The 23,728-nt window shown below is 39.7% G+C and overlaps 1 protein-coding gene across 3 annotated transcripts in view; it reads right to left on the minus strand.

The window, feature by feature from the left end:
* The window catches only part of UBE2J1 (ubiquitin conjugating enzyme E2 J1), a 62,574-nt gene that overhangs the window by 7,962 nt on the left and 30,884 nt on the right, over positions 1-23,728 (minus strand). For all 3 annotated transcript variants that reach the window (XR_003999537.1, XM_030555932.1, XM_030555933.1), the window contains exons 5-7: positions 22,377-22,482; positions 7,659-7,788; positions 3,678-3,812 (exon numbers count right to left, since the gene is read on the minus strand). Coding sequence is in view for 2 of the 3 variants with exons in the window: in XM_030555932.1 (XP_030411792.1) it covers positions 3,678-3,812; positions 7,659-7,788; positions 22,377-22,482 (371 nt within the window). In the remaining variant the exon portion in view is untranslated. The remainder of the gene's footprint in view (positions 1-3,677; positions 3,813-7,658; positions 7,789-22,376; positions 22,483-23,728) is intronic.

Genomic DNA, 23,728 nt, shown 5'->3' on the forward strand with positions numbered 1-23,728 from the left:
GACAGTTTATTAAACTGGTTCCTACTCCCAAATGGTGGCGGCTGAGAAACATGGGCAGCTTTTGAAACATATGCTCAGTGAAGCAAAATGAGCCAAGAGATGGACAATCTGATCCCTTAAAATATTAATCTACTTTTGACAGCAGTCCATCACATGCAATTAATAAATGTTTATGTAAGTTTAAAGCTTTAATCATTTCATATTTGTCAACTGCTCTGAAAAAAACTATGCATGCAGTAGAACTGATAATCTACTGAAGAAAACAGTATTATAAGAAATCGGAATAATTTAATTCTTATTATTTAAAAAGACTTCCTTTCCAGTTGAAACACTCAGATGCCTGTGATTATTTCTGTTGACTCCAGTGAATTAGTTTTAATTAACTCAATACTCTTAAGAGCCAGGATCTGTGGTAAAAAGAATATAATCAAATGGCTTATTCTGAACCTGAACAATCTGTAAGAAATCCTTATTGTGGAAAAATGCATGCTATTAGCATGCTTGTATTTCCACATAGCTCAAAAGTGCACTGCAAGATGCAACAGATGGTCTGACGTGATTTGACATGTTTTTTTTTTAAACCAATTTGCAGCCCATCATTGCTAAAAAAAAACAAACACTACAGCTTATCTGAGATTTGTCTACAATTTATCAGTGAATTTAGATTGCATTTGAAGCAGTCACAACAGCAGCTGCCCTGGCCCAATACCAGGCCTTAGGCACTTCTAGAATGGCTGGGTTATATAAACACTATCCCCGGCAGTATTAATATGCAAATGTCATAATAAACTGCACAATTTATTTAAAATGGTAAGAATTAATATTTTCGTTTACTTAGCCACATTTATTGCAGAGATTATAAAAACAGAACATAATCTTATTTAATTAAAAGAAAATCTGCAAATCACAGCAAACATACTTTTTTGCCTCTTGTACATAAGAATATCACACTCTGGTATAAGAGACTGGGACAGTATCTAGAAGGATAAAGTTCTTGAAACCTTCTTAATAAACTACAGTAGTATTCAGATACCACAAACATTTGTGTATCTTTAACCAACACATGATACAGTTACTGAATGATGCAACACTAGAAGAAAATAATCAATTTATTTATAATATGCAATTAATGGAAGAAATGGAAAAAGAAAAAGGCTACTCTTGTGGTTAAGGCACAGAACTGAAAGTCAGGACATCTGGGTTTTAATCTCAGTTCTGCCACAGACTGCTGGGCAAATCTAGGCAGGTCACTTAGCTCTAATTTTCAGAAATGGCCTCTACAGACTCCCTCACTTTGTGGTATCTACTTCAAGTATTAGCCCTCTCATGGTCCTCTTTACTCTTAAAGCTCTATAGTTGGGAAGTACTGTTTCACTTTTCTTGCCCTATGTGCAGTTATCACAAGGAGCATCCTTTGGCATTTTTAAATTAAATGCACAAATAACTAAAGGGCTAAATCCTCTTCAATATCCAGTCTGAGTAAACATTGTGTGTGTTGGGAAGCAGAATCTTTCTTAATAGACTGTGCTTCGCAATCACTACTGCAGCCCAAGGAATGCCATAACCTCTGTAGCAGCTGCATACATATCTCAGTGTATGGTAAATCTGTACAGTTCTGGATTCATCAGACCAGCATTCATCAGTGCAAAATCAACTGTCTGATGGGAATCCCCACAAAAAGTATGGTGATGCCCAGGAGGTGCAGACTGTGTAGAGACTTCCTGCAGCCTGCCTCCCTCCCACTGGTTCCATTGCATTCAGGGCCTTCCTGGTAGTGATTGAAGTGACAGGTAAATTCTAGACTAGACAGTAGCAGCAACATTTTGGATGAGGTGGCAGTACGTGTGCATGCACACAAGAGCAAGCATGCTTAATAACTTAAAGATATAGGAAGAGATTGTAGTATTTGAGGTTTGTTTTTTATTAGAATGCAGCTGAGGAATTTGGCTGTTGAGATGGTCAATAAAGGGTAAATGTTAAGGAAGTGAAATGATTTTATTATGGCCTGGAGGAGGAAAGCAAAGGAAAGGGCAAAGTCAAAGATGATCTCCAGTGATGGGCTTCAGGTACAGGGTGGGTGGTGCTGTTATCAACCAACAGAGAATGGAATTAGTGGAGCTACTTGGGGAGAAAAGGTTAAGAGCTCTATTTTGACTATGTTGATTTTGAGATTATGTGAAGTCATCTAGATGAATGAAGCCTCAATCAGGGCTTCTCTACATACAAGTAAGAAGACACAGTCCCTGCCTCAAAAATCACTGAGACAAAAAGAGGTGCAAGTTTAAAGTGCAGAACAAAGATCTAAACTAAAGAGGTCTACTCAACAGTCAGAGTTGATAATTAAACCCATGTAACTGGATGAAGTTGCCCAAGGATGGGGTACACAGGGAAGAGAAGAGGGAGTCTAAGAACAGAGCCCAAAGGAATCCAGCAGAGAGGGAATGAAGGGAAAACTGTCAATCAGAATCACAGAATATCAGGGTTGGAAGGGATCTCAGGAGGTCATCTAGTCCAAACCTCTGCTCAAAGCAGAACCAATCTCCAGATAGATTTTTGCCCCCGATCCCTAAATGGCCCCCTCAAGGATTGAACTCACAACCCTGACACTAAAAGAGCAGCTAAAGAGGTAGAAGACCTATGAAAGGACAGTGCCACAGAAGCTCAGAAAAGACAGGATATCAAGGAAGGGGAAGTGATCAGCCATACCAAGGGAAGCAGAAAAGACAAGGTTGAAGTATCCATCTTGAGACCTAGCTTAGGGATGACTTAGATGCAGAGGATAATAGTCAGTTTAGAGTAGGTAGATTTGGCATTCAGTATAAGGTCAGTAAATTATTACAGCTCTTACAGACAGCCCACTCCATGACCTTGTCTAGACTAGAATTTAAGATTACATAACACATGCTAACTAACACCTTTTAAGAGTCTTCTATCAATAAGACACAGTTGTCTTTAATGCACTAAAAGAATCAAACTAAAGGCTAGGTTATCCTGATAAGTGCTAACATTACATCTTAAATCCTAGTCTAGACAAAGCCAATGAATTTGGAAATAAAGCAAAAGAAGGAGAAAGACTAGTGGCTGGAAAGATAATAAAGCCACCCTTAGCCCTACCTAAGGACTAGGAAGATGAGATCTTGTCTGTACACAGAAGGAGGGACAGAGATGGACTGTGACCAAGGAAAGGTAATAGCTGGACATGGATGAGCTCACAAGATGGGCAGATGGAGAGTCTGGAGGAGGACGGTAAGCAAGATTTCAACATCAGTGCTAATTTTACTTATGTTAGTATAATTAGTCCAATTACTAATTGGTAACTCAGGGTCAATTTTTTTTTTTTTTTTTAACAATGGCATTTGCCCTCTCCACATAATTTCTACTTTGGTATACATAGTCTATTTTGTTAACTGCTCTTCGGTCAAAGTATTGATTTCAAGAGTTTACTAAATGTGTAAAGAAAAGGTTTTTTTTTTCCTGATCATCATATAAACATAGGGAAATTCACGTGTCTATCTTCTTATATATTCTTACACAACTAAGTATTCCACAATCTTAAAGAAAGTCTCATATCAGCTAAATAATTCTCTAGACATGTCTATACATTGCTTGGTTTTCAGATCCTGGCCTCCATTTGCAAATCCACTCACATTTAATAAGATTTATCAAACACATCATACCATTGTACTAGTGGTTGGATTCTGGAATGCTCTACTTGTACCATCCTGTTGTGGCTCAGGTAAAGTGGCAGAGTAGTTCACTTCTGATGTGTCTGGGGATTCAGTGATAGACTTTCTGGATGAATTGATTTCAGCCTAAAGAGAATACATTTGTACATTTCAGATGAGAGATCAAATTAGTTATAATATACTATAATGTGGTTTATTTGATCTATTATGGAGCATCTGTTTCAACATTTACAGCATATGAGATTTACTGAATCCTTATCAATAGACATGCAAATTGTGTTTAAGCTATATACAATGTTTCTGGAATTTGTTGAGGTGTTGCAATTCTGAATAATTTTCACAAGGTGTAAGTCTACTGATGTACAAAAACAAATAAAACACCTGCAGACACATTTCTGATTTTTAGTTTTACTTGCTTGTATATAATGGTGGATGTTAACATCCAAAAGGGGTATAATATAAGGAACAAAACTGGGAGCATCCTTCAGAGGAGAAAAAAAAGTTACCTCAAATAAATGCCAAACATTTTGTAAAAGTTGTATTTCTTACATGGTCTCACTAACTTTGACAACACTTTGGGGAATCCTTATGAAAGCACTGATTGCCTGAGAGTATTTTTTCTAATGTATTATATATAAAAAGGCTTTCCTTTAACATTAGGCCTTCACATTTTCTACTGCCACATCTTTTTCTTGAAAAAGCTGAATTGGACCAAAGCAGAAGTCAACACTTTACGTCTTGTTTCTCTACCACAACCAACCATCATGGAACCAACAGCAAACAGCTGGTTATTCAAACTATAAAAGCACAAAAAAATGTCTTTAGGGGGCTCATATCTGGAGTGGAAATTCTTCAGAGATGTTATCCTAGCTTAGAGGAACCCCAAACAATACCTCATTTCATAAAGACATAAAAAATATTACATCTCAACATCTTAAGAATATTAAACTGTTTATTTTCTACATTATTAGAATCCAATATCTTGTGAGGTACTGAATGCTTTACAACCTAATTGATACTAATGGGAAGGAGAGGCACTCAGCACATAACAGGCTTAGGCCCTTAATTTTGAGTGCAAAAGGGATAAGAGAACGTCAAAACATTAACTGTTTCTTAGCATCTCTAAAATGTCTAACATTGAGAAGTGCTACATGTTTAACAGTGTTCTCACTTTGAAGATTCAAGAGAAAGTGACACATCTTAATGGTGACTTGTAATGGGGTCACAGCAGAGGGGAAAAAGTAGCATTGTTCTCTTGAGCTGAACATTTTACCGATGGCACACAACTATGAGTAAAAACAGCTGGTCTGAATTAATTTAAGTCACAGCATGCAGTGTAGATAAAGTGCTTTGGTAGAGGGGTGTAATACTACACTTCCCACACCCTGTGTCTGAATCTCAAGCTAGTGAATTTGCTTTCTCTAATTTTATTAAATACATATGTTTTAATGCAAATATAAGTAGTAATATTAAAAAGTACAAGTAAGGGATTAGGAACCAATAAGTTGTGTAAATAACAAGAGCTTATCTCCTGACATTTTAATGTCACCGTTTTCTCTTCTATGCTCTTGGTTCCCTTGTGTTGGTCATGCCCTGCTGTTCTGTCTGATACTACAAGGTCCAGGAACACCTAACATTTCAGGTGATCTAGAAATTGTTCCCATTATTTTTAAAACTGAAATGAATCTTTAGATCAATTGACTGATTGTCTGATCAGTGTATTCTATTCCCTTCACATTTAGATAGGCTGGCTTTTTGTAACTCATACTACTTGTTCAAATGTAGGTCAACACAACAATAGCATATTATACTGTGCACTACATAGGAACATAGCTTGGATATAGGACTTCGCAGAAGACTGAAGCTTTTCCTGAGGAGTGTATAGCAATAGCTCTTTCTCATTCCAAATGCTAACATGGAATACATCCATTATTAGAAATTCCAATGCTTTCTTACACCCAATGGTAATTCCCACAATTATTGTGTGTGTACCAAAAGAGCAGTCTGTATTAGACAAATGTTAATAAGAACATCTGACCTGGTGCTGTGAGCCAATCAAGTCAGAAAATTGGATGTCAGAAGGTATGCCTAGCTTTGCCAGTCTTGTTCCATGGCTTTGGGAAAATCACTTAAAGGCAATAGGCTTAGTAGAAAAAACTGGAATTGTGCCCTTTTTTGCTTCTGATGTGTGAATGCAATTTGAAAGGGTATGGGGAAGCTTGTGCTATACATTAGAAATTCAAGTGTTGTTAACCCATTTTTTTCCTAGAAGTGTATAGACCCCTAGTTCTGTAGTAGGTTTATGATGACCTAGAAAGGAAGGATAGTCCAGTGGCTGGGCTGCTACCCTGGAACTCAGGAGACCTGGGTTCAATTCCCTTCTCTACCCTATGTGACTTTGAGCAAGTCACTTAGTATCTCTGTGCATCAGTTCATGATCTGTAAAATGAGGATAATAGTACTTCTCTGTGATGTGTGGATAAATAAGTACATAAAGAGTGCGAGACACAAATACCCTGATGACTGGTGCCATGTAAGTCTGATAGGTAGGTAGATGTCATCTTTAAAAATGTGAAACTTCACTGAGTGGGGAAGAGATTTTATTTAGGCTATGTGGTGGATGTTTGCTTGCTTGTTAGATTCCCGTTCAACTCAACGCCCTGAGAAAAACACTTCTAAAATAGTTTTGTTAAAAGATTGTACTCCCATAACTTTTCAGTTAAGAGCTCTGAAAAATATGGATTGTGAGCTGAGATTACCAGAGAATCTGTTAAATCAAAAAAGAGCAGACGTGACATTTCTAATATTTCTATTGTTAAAAACTAGTAGTATTTAAAAACAAGAACAAAACAGACATCCCACACACTTTTCAGGATTTATACATCAGAAAGAACCAAAAAGGGCATAGTCCAATATTTTACCTTTTGCAAGTCACTTAACTCTCTGTGCCTGTATTTCTCCTCCTTACCCACCTTTGTAAAGTGTTTTGAGATCGCCATATGAAAAATATGATTATGAACAGAATCAGACCTGATCCATATTTGGAAGGGTGACTAAGAAACACATAACTGCAGCAAAAATTGGTATTGGTTGTTCAGCAGGTGGCAGTATTCACTTTGATTCTAGACCAAACCAATATCATAGCCCAGTGCTAGGGGGAACTGTACTACTGAAGATACAAGGTGAAATTCTGATCACACTGAAGGCAATGGATAGTCTTTTGTATAAGATGCAACACTGAGGTACATGTTTCACTACAGTTAAGAAAGCCCTGCCTCCATGTACAGCAGAGTCTTGCTCAGTGGTTCACTTTCTTAAGTTTAGTGAAACCCATATTGTGCATGCTACTTTCTAAGGATCACACTTGGCTAAACAAAAACCTGATTTCAATGGACCATTCAAAAGGCATTTCCTGCTAAGAGCCCTATCCGTACTAGACTCCAATTTTCTACATTCAGTCTCTTCAGCTGTGCAGCTTGTGGGGAAAAAAGTTAGCATTTTTTTTTTTACATAACGAAAAAAGCATATGTTTGACTCTCTTAATATACAAAAATATCATCAGAACTGTGTTTGTCTAAACTTCTCAAAAGTATTTATGTTTGGGAAAACACTAAACTAAGCTTGGGAAATTTCATCAAGCTATTAGTAATTGAAAACAGGGAGTTAGAACGGACATGTTTAGGCAACCTTTACTATCACCTTTGTTACCACTGTCACTGAACCACAGTCGGTGCTTGTTTGGACAACACATCAGTTTGCATCTCCCCAGAAACCAACTGTATCATCTGTGGGAAGTGTCTGTTTTTCCACAGCCTACACTGAAATCAAGTCTCCTACACAGCAGTACAATGTAGTGTTGTGTTACAATGTAAGCATTTTCTCAATGTTTTTGTTTCCTCATAGCAATACTACACTTGCAGTTTCCTCAACTTAAGAGAACAAACAAAGAAAAATTACAAATAGTCAGTGTACCTTGAAGCTAATTTGTCTGGCAAGTTCCTTGGCCTCTTCGTCAGCCTGGCTTGAAGCACTTTCTGATGTTAATGGTAACAGACTTATCTTCATTGCTGAGCCACATATCTCACAGCAGAAATCCTGTGACCTGAAAAATAAAATAGTTTTAAATGGACATTTTCTTGTTTTAAACAATGTTTTTCTTGAAAAATAAGAAACACTAACAAGACAACCTACCAAAGCACTTGGGGTGCCAGAATTAGCATACTTTATTTTTTAACTGTTTATGCTATCAATCTGTAGCAGTGATCGTTGGCTACAGTGTTGAAAAATCTGGGCTTGGAATTCTATATACTCTTTCCTAGAGTTAATTTATGGAAAATATTTACTTCCAGTTTTTATAATATTTCTGTGACCTCTTATTAAAGATATTACCAACATTATTAATGGCTGTTTTATCTCTGTTATAAATTAATTATCAGAACCAGCAAAACATATAATGCAAAAAGCCATGGTATTGCAACAACACAGAAACTTTATACCCACTAAATCCAGACTTAAGGTTCCTATCGCAGCGTTGACTCTATTACGTTACACATGTATGTTATGATGAGGTCTTTCATTATGTGATGCTAATAGTAGACTTTCAATGACAGGCCTCTGCATGCATGTGCGCACACAAACACACACAAAATCCCCAAAATAGCCCTCATTTAGGTATAACCAAGATTTTGGTTTTTAAATTAACCCTTTCAAAAATGATTTAGAAGTAGTTTGAGTGTTTTATATTTCTCCACAAAACTTAAAAAAATAACAAGGAAGCTAATGAGTTATGAAGCTTTGGCTTCCTAGACCATGGGATGCTCCTCCGGGAAGGAGGACTGGAGGGAAGAGATGGCAACAACTGGATGAAGAAAGGGTAAAAATATCAAACACTAACTTCCGAACCTAGCAAGGAGAGCTTTAAACTAGGTTTAAAGGGGGAAAATGACAAAATCCCACAGAGACATGACCTCCATAGAGGGCTGGAAATTGGGGGTGAGAATGGAAAATTACAATAGGTTCATAGAATCAACAAGAAGGAAAACAATGGGAGAATCTTCTCAACATTTTACATGTCTATACACAAATGCCAGGAGTATAGGGAATAAACAGGAAGAACTGGAAATCTTACTGCACAAGCAAAATTATGATTTAATTGGCATCAACAATTTGGCTGGATACATTTCATGACTAGAATATTGATATTGAGGGGTATTATCTTGTTCATGAAGGACAGGCAGGGAAAAAAGGGAGGAGGTGTTGCATTGTATATCAAGAACATATAGATTTGTTCTAAGTCCAGAAGGAGGTGAGAGGCAGACCAGCTGAAAGCCTTTGGCTGAAGATAAAAGGACAAAAAAAAAACAGGGGCAACATCACGGTAGACCACGAAATCAGGAAAGGCGGCAGCAGCATTTCTAGAACAAACAACAGAAATATCCAAAACACATGAGCTGGTAGACTTCAACTACCTGTTCGAAAAGTAACATAACAAAATACAAAAATGTTCAGTTAGTTCTTGGAATGTGTTGGGGCAACATGATTCAGAAGGCAGAGGAAGTAACCAGGGGGGTAGCGATTTTAGACTGGATTTTGACTAACATGGAAGAATTGGATGTGAATCTGAAGGTAGAGGGCAACTTGAGTAAAAATGATAATGCAATGATAGACTTCATGACTCTAAGGAAAGGAAAGAGTGAGAGGAGCAGAATAAGGACAATGGACTTGCTAGGTAGGATCCCATGGGAAAAAAATACAAGGGAAAAAGAAGGAGTTCAGAAGAGCTGACAGTTTCAGAAGGAGACAATATTAAAGGCAAAATTGCCAACTAATAGGAAGAACAGCAAGAGGCCAATATGGTTACATAAGGAACTCTTTAATGACCTGAAAATCAAAAAGGAATCCTACAAAAAGTTGAAATATGGACAAATGGTTAAGGATGAATATAAAAAGAACTGCAAGCATATAGAGACAAAGGCTAAAGCACAAACTGAGTTACACCTGGCAAAGGACATAAAAGGCAATAAGAAGTAGTTCTATAAAAATAAGGTTCTATAAATACATTAGGAGCAAGAAAAAAAATAAAAAGTACATGCAGGTCACTACTTAGCAGGTAAAGAGCGCTATTAACAGACAACACCAAGAAAGCTGAGGTGTTTAAAGTCTATTTTGCATCAATCGTCATTAAAAATATTAGTTGTGACTAGATGCTTAATTACTATTAACAAGAAGGGTGAAGGAACACAAGCCCAAATAAGAAGAACAGGTTAAAGAAGATTCTGATAAGTTAGATGTATTCAATTCAGCAGGGCCTAATGAAATTCACCCTAAAGTATTCAGGGAACTAGCTAAAGCAATCGTGGAACCATTAGTGATTATCTTCCGGAACTCATGGAACACAGGTGAGGGCCTAGAGGATTGGAGATGGGCAAAGTACCTGTCTTTTAAAAGGGGAACAAAGAGGATCCAGAGAATTATAGGCCAATCAGCCTAACTTCAATACCTGGAAAGATACTGAGAGATCATACAAGAAGACCTGGACAACCCTGAAAACTGAAGTAAAAGAAATGGGTAGAAATTTAATAGTGCAAAGTGCAAGTTCATGCACTTAGGGACTAACAGCAACAATTTTTGCTATTAGCTGGGGTTTTATCTGTTGGAAGCCACAGAGGAGAAAGACCTAGGTGTATTGGTTGATTACAGGATGACTATGAGCTGGCAATGTGATGTAACCATGAAAAAGGCTAACACAATCCTAGGATGCATCAGGCAAGATATTTCCAGTAGAGATAGGGAAGTGTTAATACTATTATACAACAAGGACTAACAGATTTATTTGGGCTTAAGCTTTCATGGGTAAAACCCACTTCTTCAGATGCATGGAGTGAAAATTACAGATGCAGGCATTATTATACTGACCTATGAGAGAAGGGAGTTATCTCACAAGTGGAGAATCAGTGTTGACAGAGCCAATACAATCAGGGTGGATGTAGCTCACTCCCAGTAATTGATAAGTAGGTGTCAATTCCAGGAAAGGCAAAGTTGCTTTTGTAGTGAGCCAGCCACTCCCAGTCCCTATTCAAGACCAAATTAATGGTGTTAAATTTGCAAATGAATTTTAGTTCTGCAGTTTCTCTTTGAAGTCTGTTTCTGAAGTTTTTTTGTTCAAGTATGGCTACTTTTAAATCTGTTATAGAATGTACAGGAAGACTGAAGTGTTCTCCTACTGGCTTTTGTATGTTACCATTCCTGATGTCCGATTTGTGTCCATTTATGCTTTTATGTAGAGACTGTCCGGTTTGGCCAATGTACATGCAGAGGGGCACTGCTGGCACATGATGGCATATATCACATTAGTAGATGTGCAGGTGAATGAGTCTCTCATGGTGTGGCTGATGTGATTGAGTCCTCTGATGGTGTCGCTAGAGTAGATACGGGGACAGAGTAGGCAGTGAGGTTTGTTACAGGGATTGGTTCCTAGGTTAGTATTTCTGTGGTGTGGTGAGTAGTTGCTTCAGGTTGGGGGGCTACCTGTAAGCAAGAACTGGCCTGCCTCCCAAGGTCTGAGAGAGTGAGGGATCGTTTTCCAGGATAAGTTGTAGTTCATCGATGATGTGCTGGAGAAGTTTTAGCTGGGGGCTGTATGTGATGGCCAGCGGTGTTCTGTTATTTTCCTTGTTGGGCCTGTCATGTAGTAGGTTACTTCTGGGTACCCGTCTCGCGCTGTCAATTTGTTTCCTCACTTCTCCAAGTGGGTATTACAGTTTTAAGAATGCTTCATAAAGATCTTGTAGGTGTTTGTCTCTGTCTGAGCGATTGGAGCAATTCGGTTGTATCTTAGGCTTGGCTGCAGACAATGGATCGTGTGCTGTGTCCTGGATGGAAGCTGGAGGCATGTAAGCATAGCACAGCAGTCAGCAGGTTTCTGGTATAGGGTGGTGTTTACGTGACCATCACTTATTTGCAGTGTAGTGTCCAGGAAATGGATCTCTTGTGTGGACTGGTTCAGGCTGAGGTTGATGGTGGGGCAGAAATTGTTGAAATCCAGGTGGAATTCTTCAAGGGCCTCCTTCCCGTGGGTCCATATGATGAAGATATCATCAATGTAGCACAAGGAGAGGAGGGTGCTAGGGGACAAGAGCTGAGGAACCGTTTGTTCTAAGTCAGCCATAAAAATGTTGGTATACTGGGGAGCCATGCAAGTACCCATAACAGTGTCACTGATTTGAAAGTATAAGTTGTCCCCAAATCTGAAATGATTGTGGGTGAGGACAAAGTCACAAAGCTCAGCCATTAGGTGTGCTGTGTCCTCATAAGGGATACTGTTCTTGACAGCTTGAAGTCATGCGGAATATTAGTGTAAAGAGCTTCTGCATCCATGGTGGCCAGGATAGTGTTTTCTGGAAGATCACCAGTGCATTGTAGTTTCCTCAAGAAGTCGGTGGTGTCTCAAAGATAGCTAGGAGTGCTGGTAGCGTAGGGTCTGAGGAGAGAGTCCAAATAGCCAAACAATCCTGCTGTAAGAGTGCCAATGCTTGAGAAGATGGGGCGGCCAGGGTTTCCAGGTTTATGGATCTTGGGTAGCAGACAGAATACCCCTGGTTCAAGTAGATTTGTACCTGTGCTACAGCAAGGAGTTTCTTGAGCAGATGATGTAATTTCTTTTGATACTCCTCAGTGGGATTGGAGGATAGTGGCCTGTAGAATGTAGTGTTGGAGAGTTGCCTGGCGGCCTCCTGTTGATAATCCAACCTGTTCATTATGACTACAGCACCTCCTTTGTCAGCCCCTTGGATTATAATGTCAGAGTTGTTTCTGAGGCTGTGGATGGTATTGTGTTCTGTATGGCTGAGGTTATGGGGAAAGTGATGCGGTTTGTTCACAATTTCAGCCTGTGCACGTCTGCGGAAGCACTAGGTAGAAGTCCAGTCTGTCATTTCGACCATCAGGAGGAGTCCATGCAGAATTCTTCTTGTAGTGTTAGTAGGAGGGTTCCTTTAGGTCAGTACACTGTTCAGTGGTATGTTGAAAATATTCCTTGAGTCGGAGACGACGAAAGCAGGCTTCCAGATCACTGCAGAACTGTATCATGTTCATGTGGGTGGTGGGGCAGAAAGAGTCCCCGACACAGCCTGGCAGAAGAGTCTGTCCTAATGTTATACCAATTATATTAGACCAGTAAAAACCAGCAGGATCTTATTAAAGGGGACAAGACAAAGATGCCACATTTATTATGATAACAATTTGATTTATGACTAATAACTAATATCTTAATTCTTATACACACACACATTATACCTAATACCTATACACACACATACACACATATTCACATACACACCCACATTCATCAGGTGTTCTGCAGCTGCTGCACAGTTACCAGTCCTGAAGATAGCTTAAGTTCATAGCTTGATTTTGCAGCTTGGGTTCGTAGCTTGTGGCGGCTAACTGGCCAGGAAAGCCGGGCACAAGGCCGAGCTGGATCTCTGTTGGGCAGGCATCGATGTTCTTCCATGTTGGCAGCAGAATGTTACCCAGAGTCTCTCATCTCACCCTTCTTTTTTTATAGGCTTTTAGTTTGGATTCAAAGTCTATAGGTCTTGCTATGTCACGTTGCCTCTGGGTTTAGACTGATCACCCATCAATTGCAGGCGTGACTTTCAGCCTTGAACCTGGCTTTGATCTTCCTTCTGTTGTTCTGTTGTCCTTTTCTTTTTAGGGTGGATGCTTCTTACTTTGTTTAGGGCTGTTGTCTAGGTCTTCAGCCGTTGGTATTTGAACTTTATCTCATCAGGACAGGCTGGGGCTGGAGGTTGATTCCGTCATTCATACATACCTCATTCACACATCTAAACTAAACTAATAAGATTACAGCAGGGTTTGCAAAAATGAAGGTTGGAGGAAGCTTTTACAAAATGGAGTGAGTGTTTTAAAATGGGGTTTGAATTACAATATGGAACAGAAGTTACAGTGTAAGCAAGTGTAGTGAATGGTGAACAGAAGTTACATAAATAAAGTGAACAATTAAAAACAATTTCATTTATCAGTTCTACACTAAGTGTGGTTGGATAGATTAACAATATTGTTGGGTGAGTTAAGGGTGCCACTGTTGTAGCCCACTGTAACATGTAGGAGTTTAGATAGTTTACTGTCCTTTTTCTTCTGTAGAGAAGTGAAGTCTGCATTGTAAATGGCTTGTCTCATTTTTGTAAAGCCCAGCCATGTGGAAGTTTGTGTGGAAGGTTGGTTTTGTATGAGTCTCTCCAGGTTTGAGAGCTCATTCTTGATCTCCTCCTGTCTGTTGTATAGGATGCTGATCAGGTGGTTCCTCAGTTTCTTTGAGAGTGTGTGGCAGTCTCTCACCATAGTCAGTATAGTATGTCAATTGCAATGGGTTTTTTACCTTCAGTCCATTTGGTAAGATGTCCATCTGTTTGCACTTGGAGAGGAAGATGATGTATGTCTGTATCTGTGCAAGTTTTTTTATGATGTTGATGGATTTCCACTCCATATCGCTAAATTTAGTGCCTTGTAAATTTAGTGCCAAGTGTCAGGGGGTAGCTGTATTTGTTTGTATCCACAAAAACAACAAGGAGTCCAGTGCAAACTGCAGAACTAAAATTCATTTGCAAATTTAACACCATTAATTTGGGCTTGAACAGGGACTGGGAGTGGCTGACTCACTACAAAAGCAACTTTGCCTCTCCTGGAATTGACAGAGGGTATGGAATGATGAGATTCTTACAATGGTGTGTAGCCGATCTATGACTGCTAGTAGCAAATATTCCCCGGTGGTGGGACATTCGATGGAGAGGGCTCTGAGCTACTACAGAAAATTCTTTCCATGTGTCTGGCTGGTGGGTCTTGCTGAAATACTCAGCATCCCATTGACTGCTATATTTCGGATTGGGAAGGAATTTTCCCCTGGGTTACACTGGCAGAGACCCTGGGGATTTTCCGCCTTCCTCTACAGCATGGGGCACAGATCACTTGAAGGTTTAGACTAGAGCAGTAGTTCCCAAACTTGTTCCGCCACTTGTGCAGGGAAAGCCCCTGGCAGGCTGGGCCAGTTTGTTTACCTGCCACATCCGCAAGTTCGGCTGATCATGGCTCCCAGTGGCCGCGGTTCGCTGCTCCAGGCCAATGGGAGCTGCTGGAAGCAGCAGCCAGTACGTCCCTCGACCCACGCTGCTTCCAGAGGCTCCCATTGGCCTAGAGCAGCGAACCGCCACTGGGAGCCGCGATCGGCCAAACCTGCGGACACGGCAGGTAAACAAACCGGCCCGGCCTGCCAGGGGCTTTCCCTGCACAAGCGGCGGAACAAGTTTGGGAACCACTGGACTAGAGTAAATGGTGGATTCTCTGTAACCTGAAGTTTTTAAATCATGATTTGAATTGTTCAATAACTCAGCCAGAGGTGATAGATCTATTACAGGAGTGGGTGGGCGAGTTTCTGTAGTCTGCAATGTGCCAGTGGTCAGACTACAGATCATGATGATCCCTTCTGGCCTGAAAGGATAAGAGTAAATAATTAAACAATTTGTAAGTACCTAAAGGATAATAGTGTAATAAGAATAGCCAACACTGATTTGTCAAGGAAAAAATTATGCCAGACCAACCTAATTGCCTTCTTTGACAGGGTTATTTGTCCCTAGTGCATAGGGGGAAGCTGTAGACCTGACATGTTATGATTTTAGTAAAGTTTTTGATACAGTCCCACATTACATTTTCATAGGGAAACAGTCTAAACGAAGTAATTATAAAGTGGATGTGCTACTGGTTGAAAAACCATACTCAAAGATCAGCAGTCAATATTTTTTTGTCTAACTGGGAGGATGCATCTAGTCCCACAGGGGAGTCTGCCTGGGTCCAGTACTATTCAGTATTTTCATAAACTTGGAAACAGTCTTTGTTTAATCCTGAACTGATGGTGTCAAATTTGCAGATGAACTGAAGCTCAGCAGTTTCTCTTTGGAGTCTGGTCCTGAAGTTTTTTTCCTGCAGAATGGCTTGCATAATGGAAGCATCCTGCAGGAAAAAAACTTCAGGACCAGACTCCAAAGAGAAACTGCTGAGCTTCAGTTCATCTGCAAATTTGACACCATCAACTCAGGATTAAACAAAGACTGTGAATGGCTAGCTAACTACAAAAGCAGTTTCTCCTCCCTTGGTGTTCACACCTCAACTGCTAGAAGAGGGCCTCATCCTCCTTGATTGAACTGACCTCATTATCTCTAGCCTGATTCTTGCTTGCATATTTATACCTGCCTCTGGAAATTTCCACTGCATGCATCCGACGAAGTGGGTATTCACCCACGAAAGCTTATGCTCCAATACGTCTGTTAGTCTATAAGGTGCCACAGGACTCTCTGCTACTTTTACAGATCCAGACTAACACGGCTTCCCCTCTGATACTGGGATTCATTGTAAGATAACAATATGATGCAATTGAGAAAAATCATTCTGGGATGTATTAACAAGAGTGTTGTATGCAAGACACAAGAGAGAACTGTTCAGCTGTTCTCTACTCAACACTGGTGAGTACTCCAGCTGGTGCTGTCTCTAATTCTAGGTGTCACACTTCATGAAAAATGTGGACAAATTGGACAGAGTCCAGATGAGAACAACAAAAATGACAAAAGTTCAGAAAACCTGACCCATGAGGAAAAGTTAAAAAAAACTGGGCATGTTTAGTCTTGAGAAAAGATGACTTGGGAGATGGTGAGCCTGATAACAGTTTTCACATATACTAAAGGCTGTTGTATAGAAGATAGTGATCAATTGTTCTCTATGTCCACAGAAGGTAGGACAAGTAGTAATGGGCTTCATTTGTAACAGGGAAATTTAGGTTAGGTATTAAGAAAAACTTTTAACTACAAGTATAGTTAAGTATCATAACAGGTTATCAAGAGAAGCTGTGGAACACCCCACATTGGAGGATTTTAACAACAGGTTAGAAAACACTTGTCAGTAATGGTCTAGCTATACTCTGTCCTGTCTCAGTGCTGGAGGATGGACTAGATGACCGCTCAATTTCATTTGCAGATATACATTTCTATGATTCTATCATACTAAAGACCAGGGATAGGAAACCTATGGCACAGGTGCCAAAGGTGGCACACAAACTGATTTTCAGTGGCACTCACACTGCCCACGTCGTGGCCACCTGTCCGGGGGCCTCTGCATTTTAATTTAATTTTAAATAAAGCTTCTTAAACATTTTAAATACCTTATTTACTTTACATACAACAATCATTTAGTTATATATTATAGACTTATAGAAAGAGATCTTCTAAAAATGTTAAAATGTATTGCCTGTAGGCGAAACCTTAAATTCGAGTGAATAAATGAAAACTCAGCACACCATTTCTGAAAGGTTGCCGACCCCTGCTATAGACAGTGTCTGTTATACACGTCTCTCTCCCACCTCCCCCCACCACAGCCACCCACACCCATAGGTAAGTTCTTGGTACTTATCCTCTTGTATCTTATATTAACTCCAGCCATCTCTTTTCCCTATCCTGCAATTTAGCCTGTGATCTAATCTAAACCATGACTGTAAAGAATGAATAATGGACGAACCCATGCTTTGTCCACATGATGCTGACAGAAATATAACACTATCAAAATCAGGTATTTTCTTTGACAAACATTCCTGGACTTATACAATGTGCAGGCAAAAAATATGATACTCTCTATAATGAGTCCCAGATAAAGCATTTGGAGTAAATGCTGGTGCAGATCATTGTGGATAACACTTTTCTAAATGCTCTTTCCTCAGAAGGCAAGACAATAGCAAAAGACATTCTTATTTCTGGAGTACAAGTACTTTGCAAAAGAAGATTAAGAACCAGAAGTTTGTACAATGGGGCTAAACAGTGAAGCGGGTGCAAAAACCTTCTGGCCAGCAACAGCAATTAAAATCACTGGGCTCTCACAGAATCTAGAGATGGAAAAGGTCAGCTAATTTCTTATTCCTACCAATGCAAACCATCAGGGGGAAAAGAGGCATAAAGCAGAGAAAACTTAGTATTTGTAGTTTGGTGGCACCCACAATATGCTAGACACAATACACACCTAAAAAAGCTACAATCTAAGGAGAAAAGCAACACACGAAGGGAGGAAAAGAGGAATATAAACAAAGTGCAAATATACTATCTCCAACTACCTAATTACCTAATCATAATTAACTTGCTAATTTATTGCAGACATCATTGCAGAACTGAGTCTTGAGGAAGGACTTAATGGAGAATGTAGTGACCTTTTTAATCAGATGAAGTAATGTGTTCTGTGTGTAGAGGATGCCATGATAGAAGGAGCAAAGTCAAGGCTCCTTGAAAAATAAACATAGGGGTGTAATACCAAGGCCCACTGGGGGTTCCCTACTCTGTTTCAGCAATTCCTACCAGGCCTGACATATTCATTACACCTCACACTCTGCTGTTGTCATCTGTATCTAGAAGGAATTATGTAAGAGATCAATGGAAAATGAGTAACTCACTGATCATTAATATTCTAGCATGATGTATGTATGGGGTGTGCACAAAGTTATGGATACATGCTAGAATTATGTTTTAAAATTTGTTTGACAAGCAATACATAATCCCACTGTGCCCTAGACAAAGGAATGTGTAATTGTCTGACCAGCCTCATCATCAGACAGAGACAATGAAGGCATATTTACATAAAAGGCAAACAAAGCCATCAAGCTAGTGAGTGGATGAGACAGCCTCTGAACTATAAAAACAGGGGACCGAACTTCAAATGATAAATAATATAATCAATTGATTGTATGCAATATTACTAACAGTAAGATTATATAATGGAGGTCACTGACGTCACAGATTCCATGACTTCCAGAGACCTCCGTGACACTTTCTACTTCAGCCCCAGGGCAGTGAGGCAAGAGCTGTTAGCCAGAGAAGGCCCTAAAGCCCTGAGCCACCACAGGCAGTAAGGGTCTGCTGCAGCTCTTGGCTGCTGTAGGCAGTGGAGGGACCCGGAGCTCCAAGCTGCCAGCTTCGCAACTCACAGCCACTACAGATGACCAAGGGCGGAGCACTGAGCCACCACTGGCAGTGGGGGGACTCGGGCAGCAGGGGCCCCCACAGCTCCCTGCCACCGGCCCCGCAGCTCTGAGCTGCCACAGCGGTGGCAGGTGCTGGACCCCCTCCCCAATTTCACCTCCGACAGCCAGGTTTAGTCTCTCATCCCCCATTTTGTCTCAATTATTTTTAGTAAAAGTCAGGGACAGCTCGCAGTCTTCTGTGAATTTTTGTTTATGGCCCCATAACCTGTCCCTGACTTTTACCAAAAATAACCATGATAAAATCTTAACCTTAAATATTACTGTATTATAAGAAAGTGTATCAAGCAAGGTCTTTTATGAAAGCTAATGGCATGCTGGTGATTAATATCACTGTGAAACGTATGTATTAACATTATAGTAGGAAACATGGATACTCACTAATATTATGGTTTAAAGTCTGACTAAAGGAAGAGAAACAGGTTTTCTCCCACACACAGGAGAGAAGGCTATCTACCTGTCTCCAATAAAATTAAGCAAAATCAATGAAAGCCCCATTTACATACAACTCAGCAATGGAACAGGAAGTCCATAGGAAAGGAAGAACAGCATAAGGCCATACTGAGTCGGGGATGAAACAGTGAGTTTGGGAAGACATAAGGAGAGAGAAGATGCCATCTTGGCATCCATCACTGGACAGACATAAGAGGACACAGCTCTTGCAAGCTGAGAAAGAAGGGTCATTCAGCCAAGGTGGCTGAAATCTCTGGGTGCTGAAAATAGGTGAAAAACCTGCTTAGGCAAAGATCTTTCATCTAAGATGACAAGGGAAACCAGCACCTTGTACTTCTGTGGAAGGTCCTGACTGAGAAAAAGACAGTCACGGCAGGAAAGAAAAGATTGTAAGAAATCCACCTTGAACCAAGGCAACAGTTTATTGAATTAAGTCTTAGCCACTAGAGAGTACTTTACTTTCATTTGCTTGTAACCATTTTGTCTTTATCCCTTGTACTTGAACTCACTTAGAACCTCTCTTTTTGTTAATAAACTTGTTTTACTTTTAATCTAAACCAAGCCAGTGCTGTGTTTGAATTGAAGTGACCATTAACTCCAGTTAAGGCAACAAGTTGCTATGCTTTTTTGTCTCTTTAAAGAACCAGAGGACCATATTACTCCTCTGAATGTTCCAGGAGAGCTGCCCATTTCAGGACCGATGGTTTTGGGGAAATTTGGGACTGAGAGAGTACTGGGGGTCACCCTGCAAGTAGAAACCTAGGCTGGTGGAGACCAAGGTGGGGCTGTTGTGTTGTAGGCAGACTGCTGGGGTCAGAGTGCTGAACCAGGGCTGCATGCTCGTCTGCTGGCAGTTGGTGCCTGAGCTGTGAATCACAGCAGCAGAGCATTTAAGGCACCCAAGGCTACAGAGCAGGCAGTGACAAACTGTCATTGGTCTGAATTGCACCCCAAACAGAGACAGGGTGTGTGCAGAATCCAGGTTAGCATCACTGACAGAGTAGGGAGCAATGTAGTAAGAGAAAAGACAGATAAATAAGATTTGTTAAGGGTCCTGAAGGTTAGAAAAGGAATCTTGAATCTGATGTGGTAGTAATGAGGAAGGCTGTTAAAGGATTCAAAAAGATTGAGGGCGATATGATCGGAGGAATAGACAAGGAAGATCAGTGCAATAGACAAGGAGGATCATCTAAGCATCTGTTTAGAACGGTCTGAAGAGAGGCAAAGTGGGTATTTCTTTAATGCAACAGAGTATCAGATGCCACAACATTCAACATCCTTGTTGAAATAAAAGGTAAACAGATCCAGACTGTCCCCTACACACCAATTGGCTGAACATTTTACTAACTGTGCTCCCAAATCTATATGATAGATTATCTGATGGATGATCCAGTCATAGTGAGGTTGACATAGCTTCTCAAGCAAGTTGCTTTGATTGATGACAGATGTTAGTATCAGGGATTCTGAGTCACAAGAGGACCTGCTGTTCCTGGCTGCCTTATTTTGACAAGCTATCCTTTAGAATTCTCCATTCTTATTAATCTTGTATCTGTTGACATGCTGTCTCCGAAATGAAGCTGAGCTTTCCACGCTGCCTTCGTGACAAGGCAGTGATATACTGACCCACTTTACTTCTTCACTACCTTCTTGCTGCCAAGATGGACTCTCAAAACTATTAGCAAGTGGAATCTGTTGTGATCCCTGTGCATCTCAGGTGTGTTAAGGTAATAAATCTCTAAGCACCAGCCTTTTGTCCAATGATGAGTCCTTACTTCAAAAACTACTCTACTGAATCAATCCTTTGGAATGGGCAGGCAGATGTGGTGTAATCTAGGACATTTCACATTGTTCATTCAACCATACTGTCCAAAGTGTTGTGACATCTGAACTCATAACATTTATGAAAGTCTTATTTAAGAGTAAGGTTGCAACACTGAGGAAGCCAAATACCAAAAGACCACGGTCTACTTTCTTTAAGGACTTCCATTAAATAAATTTCTGGTCAGAAATACTGTTCTGCATATCCTGTAAATTCATCCATAGAGTTCTAGCCATGTAAGATATCAAACACCTACACATAAACTATTGTTAAGCACTTTGCAAATACATCTAAAGCATCTTTTTTTGCTAATACCTTTCTTAGAGATTATGTTTTCCTTCAGAAGAAAGTCCTAGAGAGCACTAACAGATCAGCCTTCAATTGGGCCACACAACTCCAGACTTTGCGCACTTAGCATCTTTCTGAACAGTAGCTGAAACATTTTTTTCAGTGTTAGGTAAAACACATATTTTGTCTTCACTCCTTCTAGAAATGGAAATTCACATCAACCTTCAATTGCAATGTTTGGTCTTTTGGCTGGATATGCCCGACTAAAACTTCTGAATGGCAAGGCATGGAAGAGAATAAGGGGTTGTTGTTTAAGAGACACTGCTGCTAAGGAGAAAACTTGTCACCAACAAATTTATATTATTACCTGTTTCTAAGAGCTATATTTATTATTCAAGTCCTACTATGACACAAAGATAGATAGTGACTTCACAGAACCATTTCACCTTTGAGGTAATAAGACAATTTAGATTTTCCCTTCATTGGAACTGGAATTTCAAAAGGGTCCAGTTAAGAAGCTCTAAGAGTGAGCAAGGAATCTTGCCTTGATATGCAAAATGAAGGTCCATTGATCCACTTCCTTAATTCTGCAATTAGACCTCTGAGACCAGTCACTGGTCCTGAAAACCCTCTTTCATTTTACTTCTCTTTTTATTAAGAAGAAATCGGTTTGGCAAAACATTCTGTTGGGCTGCAGTGACAAATGTACAGATGGTATTAGCACTCCTACCATTTTCTCATAGATGTTACATGATAAGGTGTGCAGAAAGAAAGTCTTCGCAGATACAAAAATTGTAAAGGGAACTGATGTTGAAGGCAAAACAAGCTTGGCAAAGAAACAAGACCAGAAATGTAGTCACATTGATACAAGCATACTGTTCGCATTGAAGAAATACATTAACAATAATAATCCTGATATACAGTTGCTTATTTCCAATTGACTGACAATCCTAGAAGTGATTATCCAGATCAGAGGAAAGGGAATCCTCTTTCCTTCAGATCTATGATTTCTAAAAAGTGTTGGAGATGTTAAAAAAATAAGACTTACTTCTTGGCAAGTGCTCTTCTTTCCTCAGGTGTGTAGTCTAAGGATCCTATGGCTCCCTCTCCTTTGGTTGGCATAAAACCAATAATGGCTAGTAAAGCTGTTCTTACTGAAATAGGAAAAAAAATAAAGATTCAAATTAAGTTTTTCCCAGAATTGTTATTTAATTGAGTTTAGACTTTGTGGAGAAAAAAAAAAGTAATGAGTTTTGCCTATAAAGATTCCATTCTGTGTGAAAAGAATTTCTTGTAATCACACCCAAACCAACAAAAATAGTGTACAAAAAATAAGGAGAACACAAGAAAAATATCTTTGATTTTATGGCAAGGAGTCACAGATGGAAGGATTATGTAAGGGGAGATGGTGAAGTGATGGCTGATGGAAGGGGGCAGAGGATAAAGATTGAAAAGGAAGGCTAAGGCCCATATAATTAATGGATCAAAATGAACAGTTGAGTTCAAAACAAGGAGGGAGGAAATAGGGTGGAAAAGGACCATAATAAGGAGATTAAATTGGCATGGCCTACGTACAGTTATTTGCTAAATTTGGGCCTTAGATTGTCAGCACATCGGGACAAGGACTAGTTTTTCTGTGTGTCTGCATGAACATAACATACCTGTCGTGTACATGTTTCTTCTTTTGATTTATTACAATTGTTTATTATATATAATAAAACAATGCCTATATGAAAATTTAAGGCACCATAACAGTAATTAAATAAATAGGCAATTACAGAAGTGTTACCCAGTTGGATAATACCTAAGAAAATTAACATACAAACCCACAGATAATAAATACCACAGCAGCATATATACTGCCCACAAAAGCCCTCAACAATTGTTGAAAAAAGTTTAAAAGCTATTAAGCAGAGACTGAAAAATTGTTCTGCTAATAGGACCCCTGAGATTCTGCAGCCTCAAAATGTTCATAGCTGTAATTCTGCTTCGGCAGAACATGCTGATTTATGCACAATTCCATGAGCCCTGGTTTTCTACAATACTCTGGTCATAGAATTTAATCCTTTCAGTATATTTAAGTGTGCAATTTATAGCCAGGGTAGGGACAAATGATTGTTTTTATGCTATATTGTTAAACAGTGACAGATGGGGCGGAGGGGGACATAAAAAGATGGGGCCTTCTGCAATGCATCCTGCTGCATGACTCCTCCTCTTCCCACTTCAGGGAAAGGTATAACTAGTATAGTGCAGTGAGACTTACAAAAAGCAAAAACCATTCAGCCATTTTAAACTCAGGGTCTTGGAGCCTCCCCTCTCCTTATAGTGTTCATTTAGTACAGAGTGCCATGTCAGAATTACAAACCATGTTACTCAGTTGACCACACACTACTTGTAGAA

The sequence above is a fragment of the Gopherus evgoodei genome, chromosome 3 (genome assembly GCF_007399415.2).
Source record: "Gopherus evgoodei ecotype Sinaloan lineage chromosome 3, rGopEvg1_v1.p, whole genome shotgun sequence".
Taxonomy (NCBI): domain Eukaryota; kingdom Metazoa; phylum Chordata; order Testudines; family Testudinidae; genus Gopherus; species Gopherus evgoodei.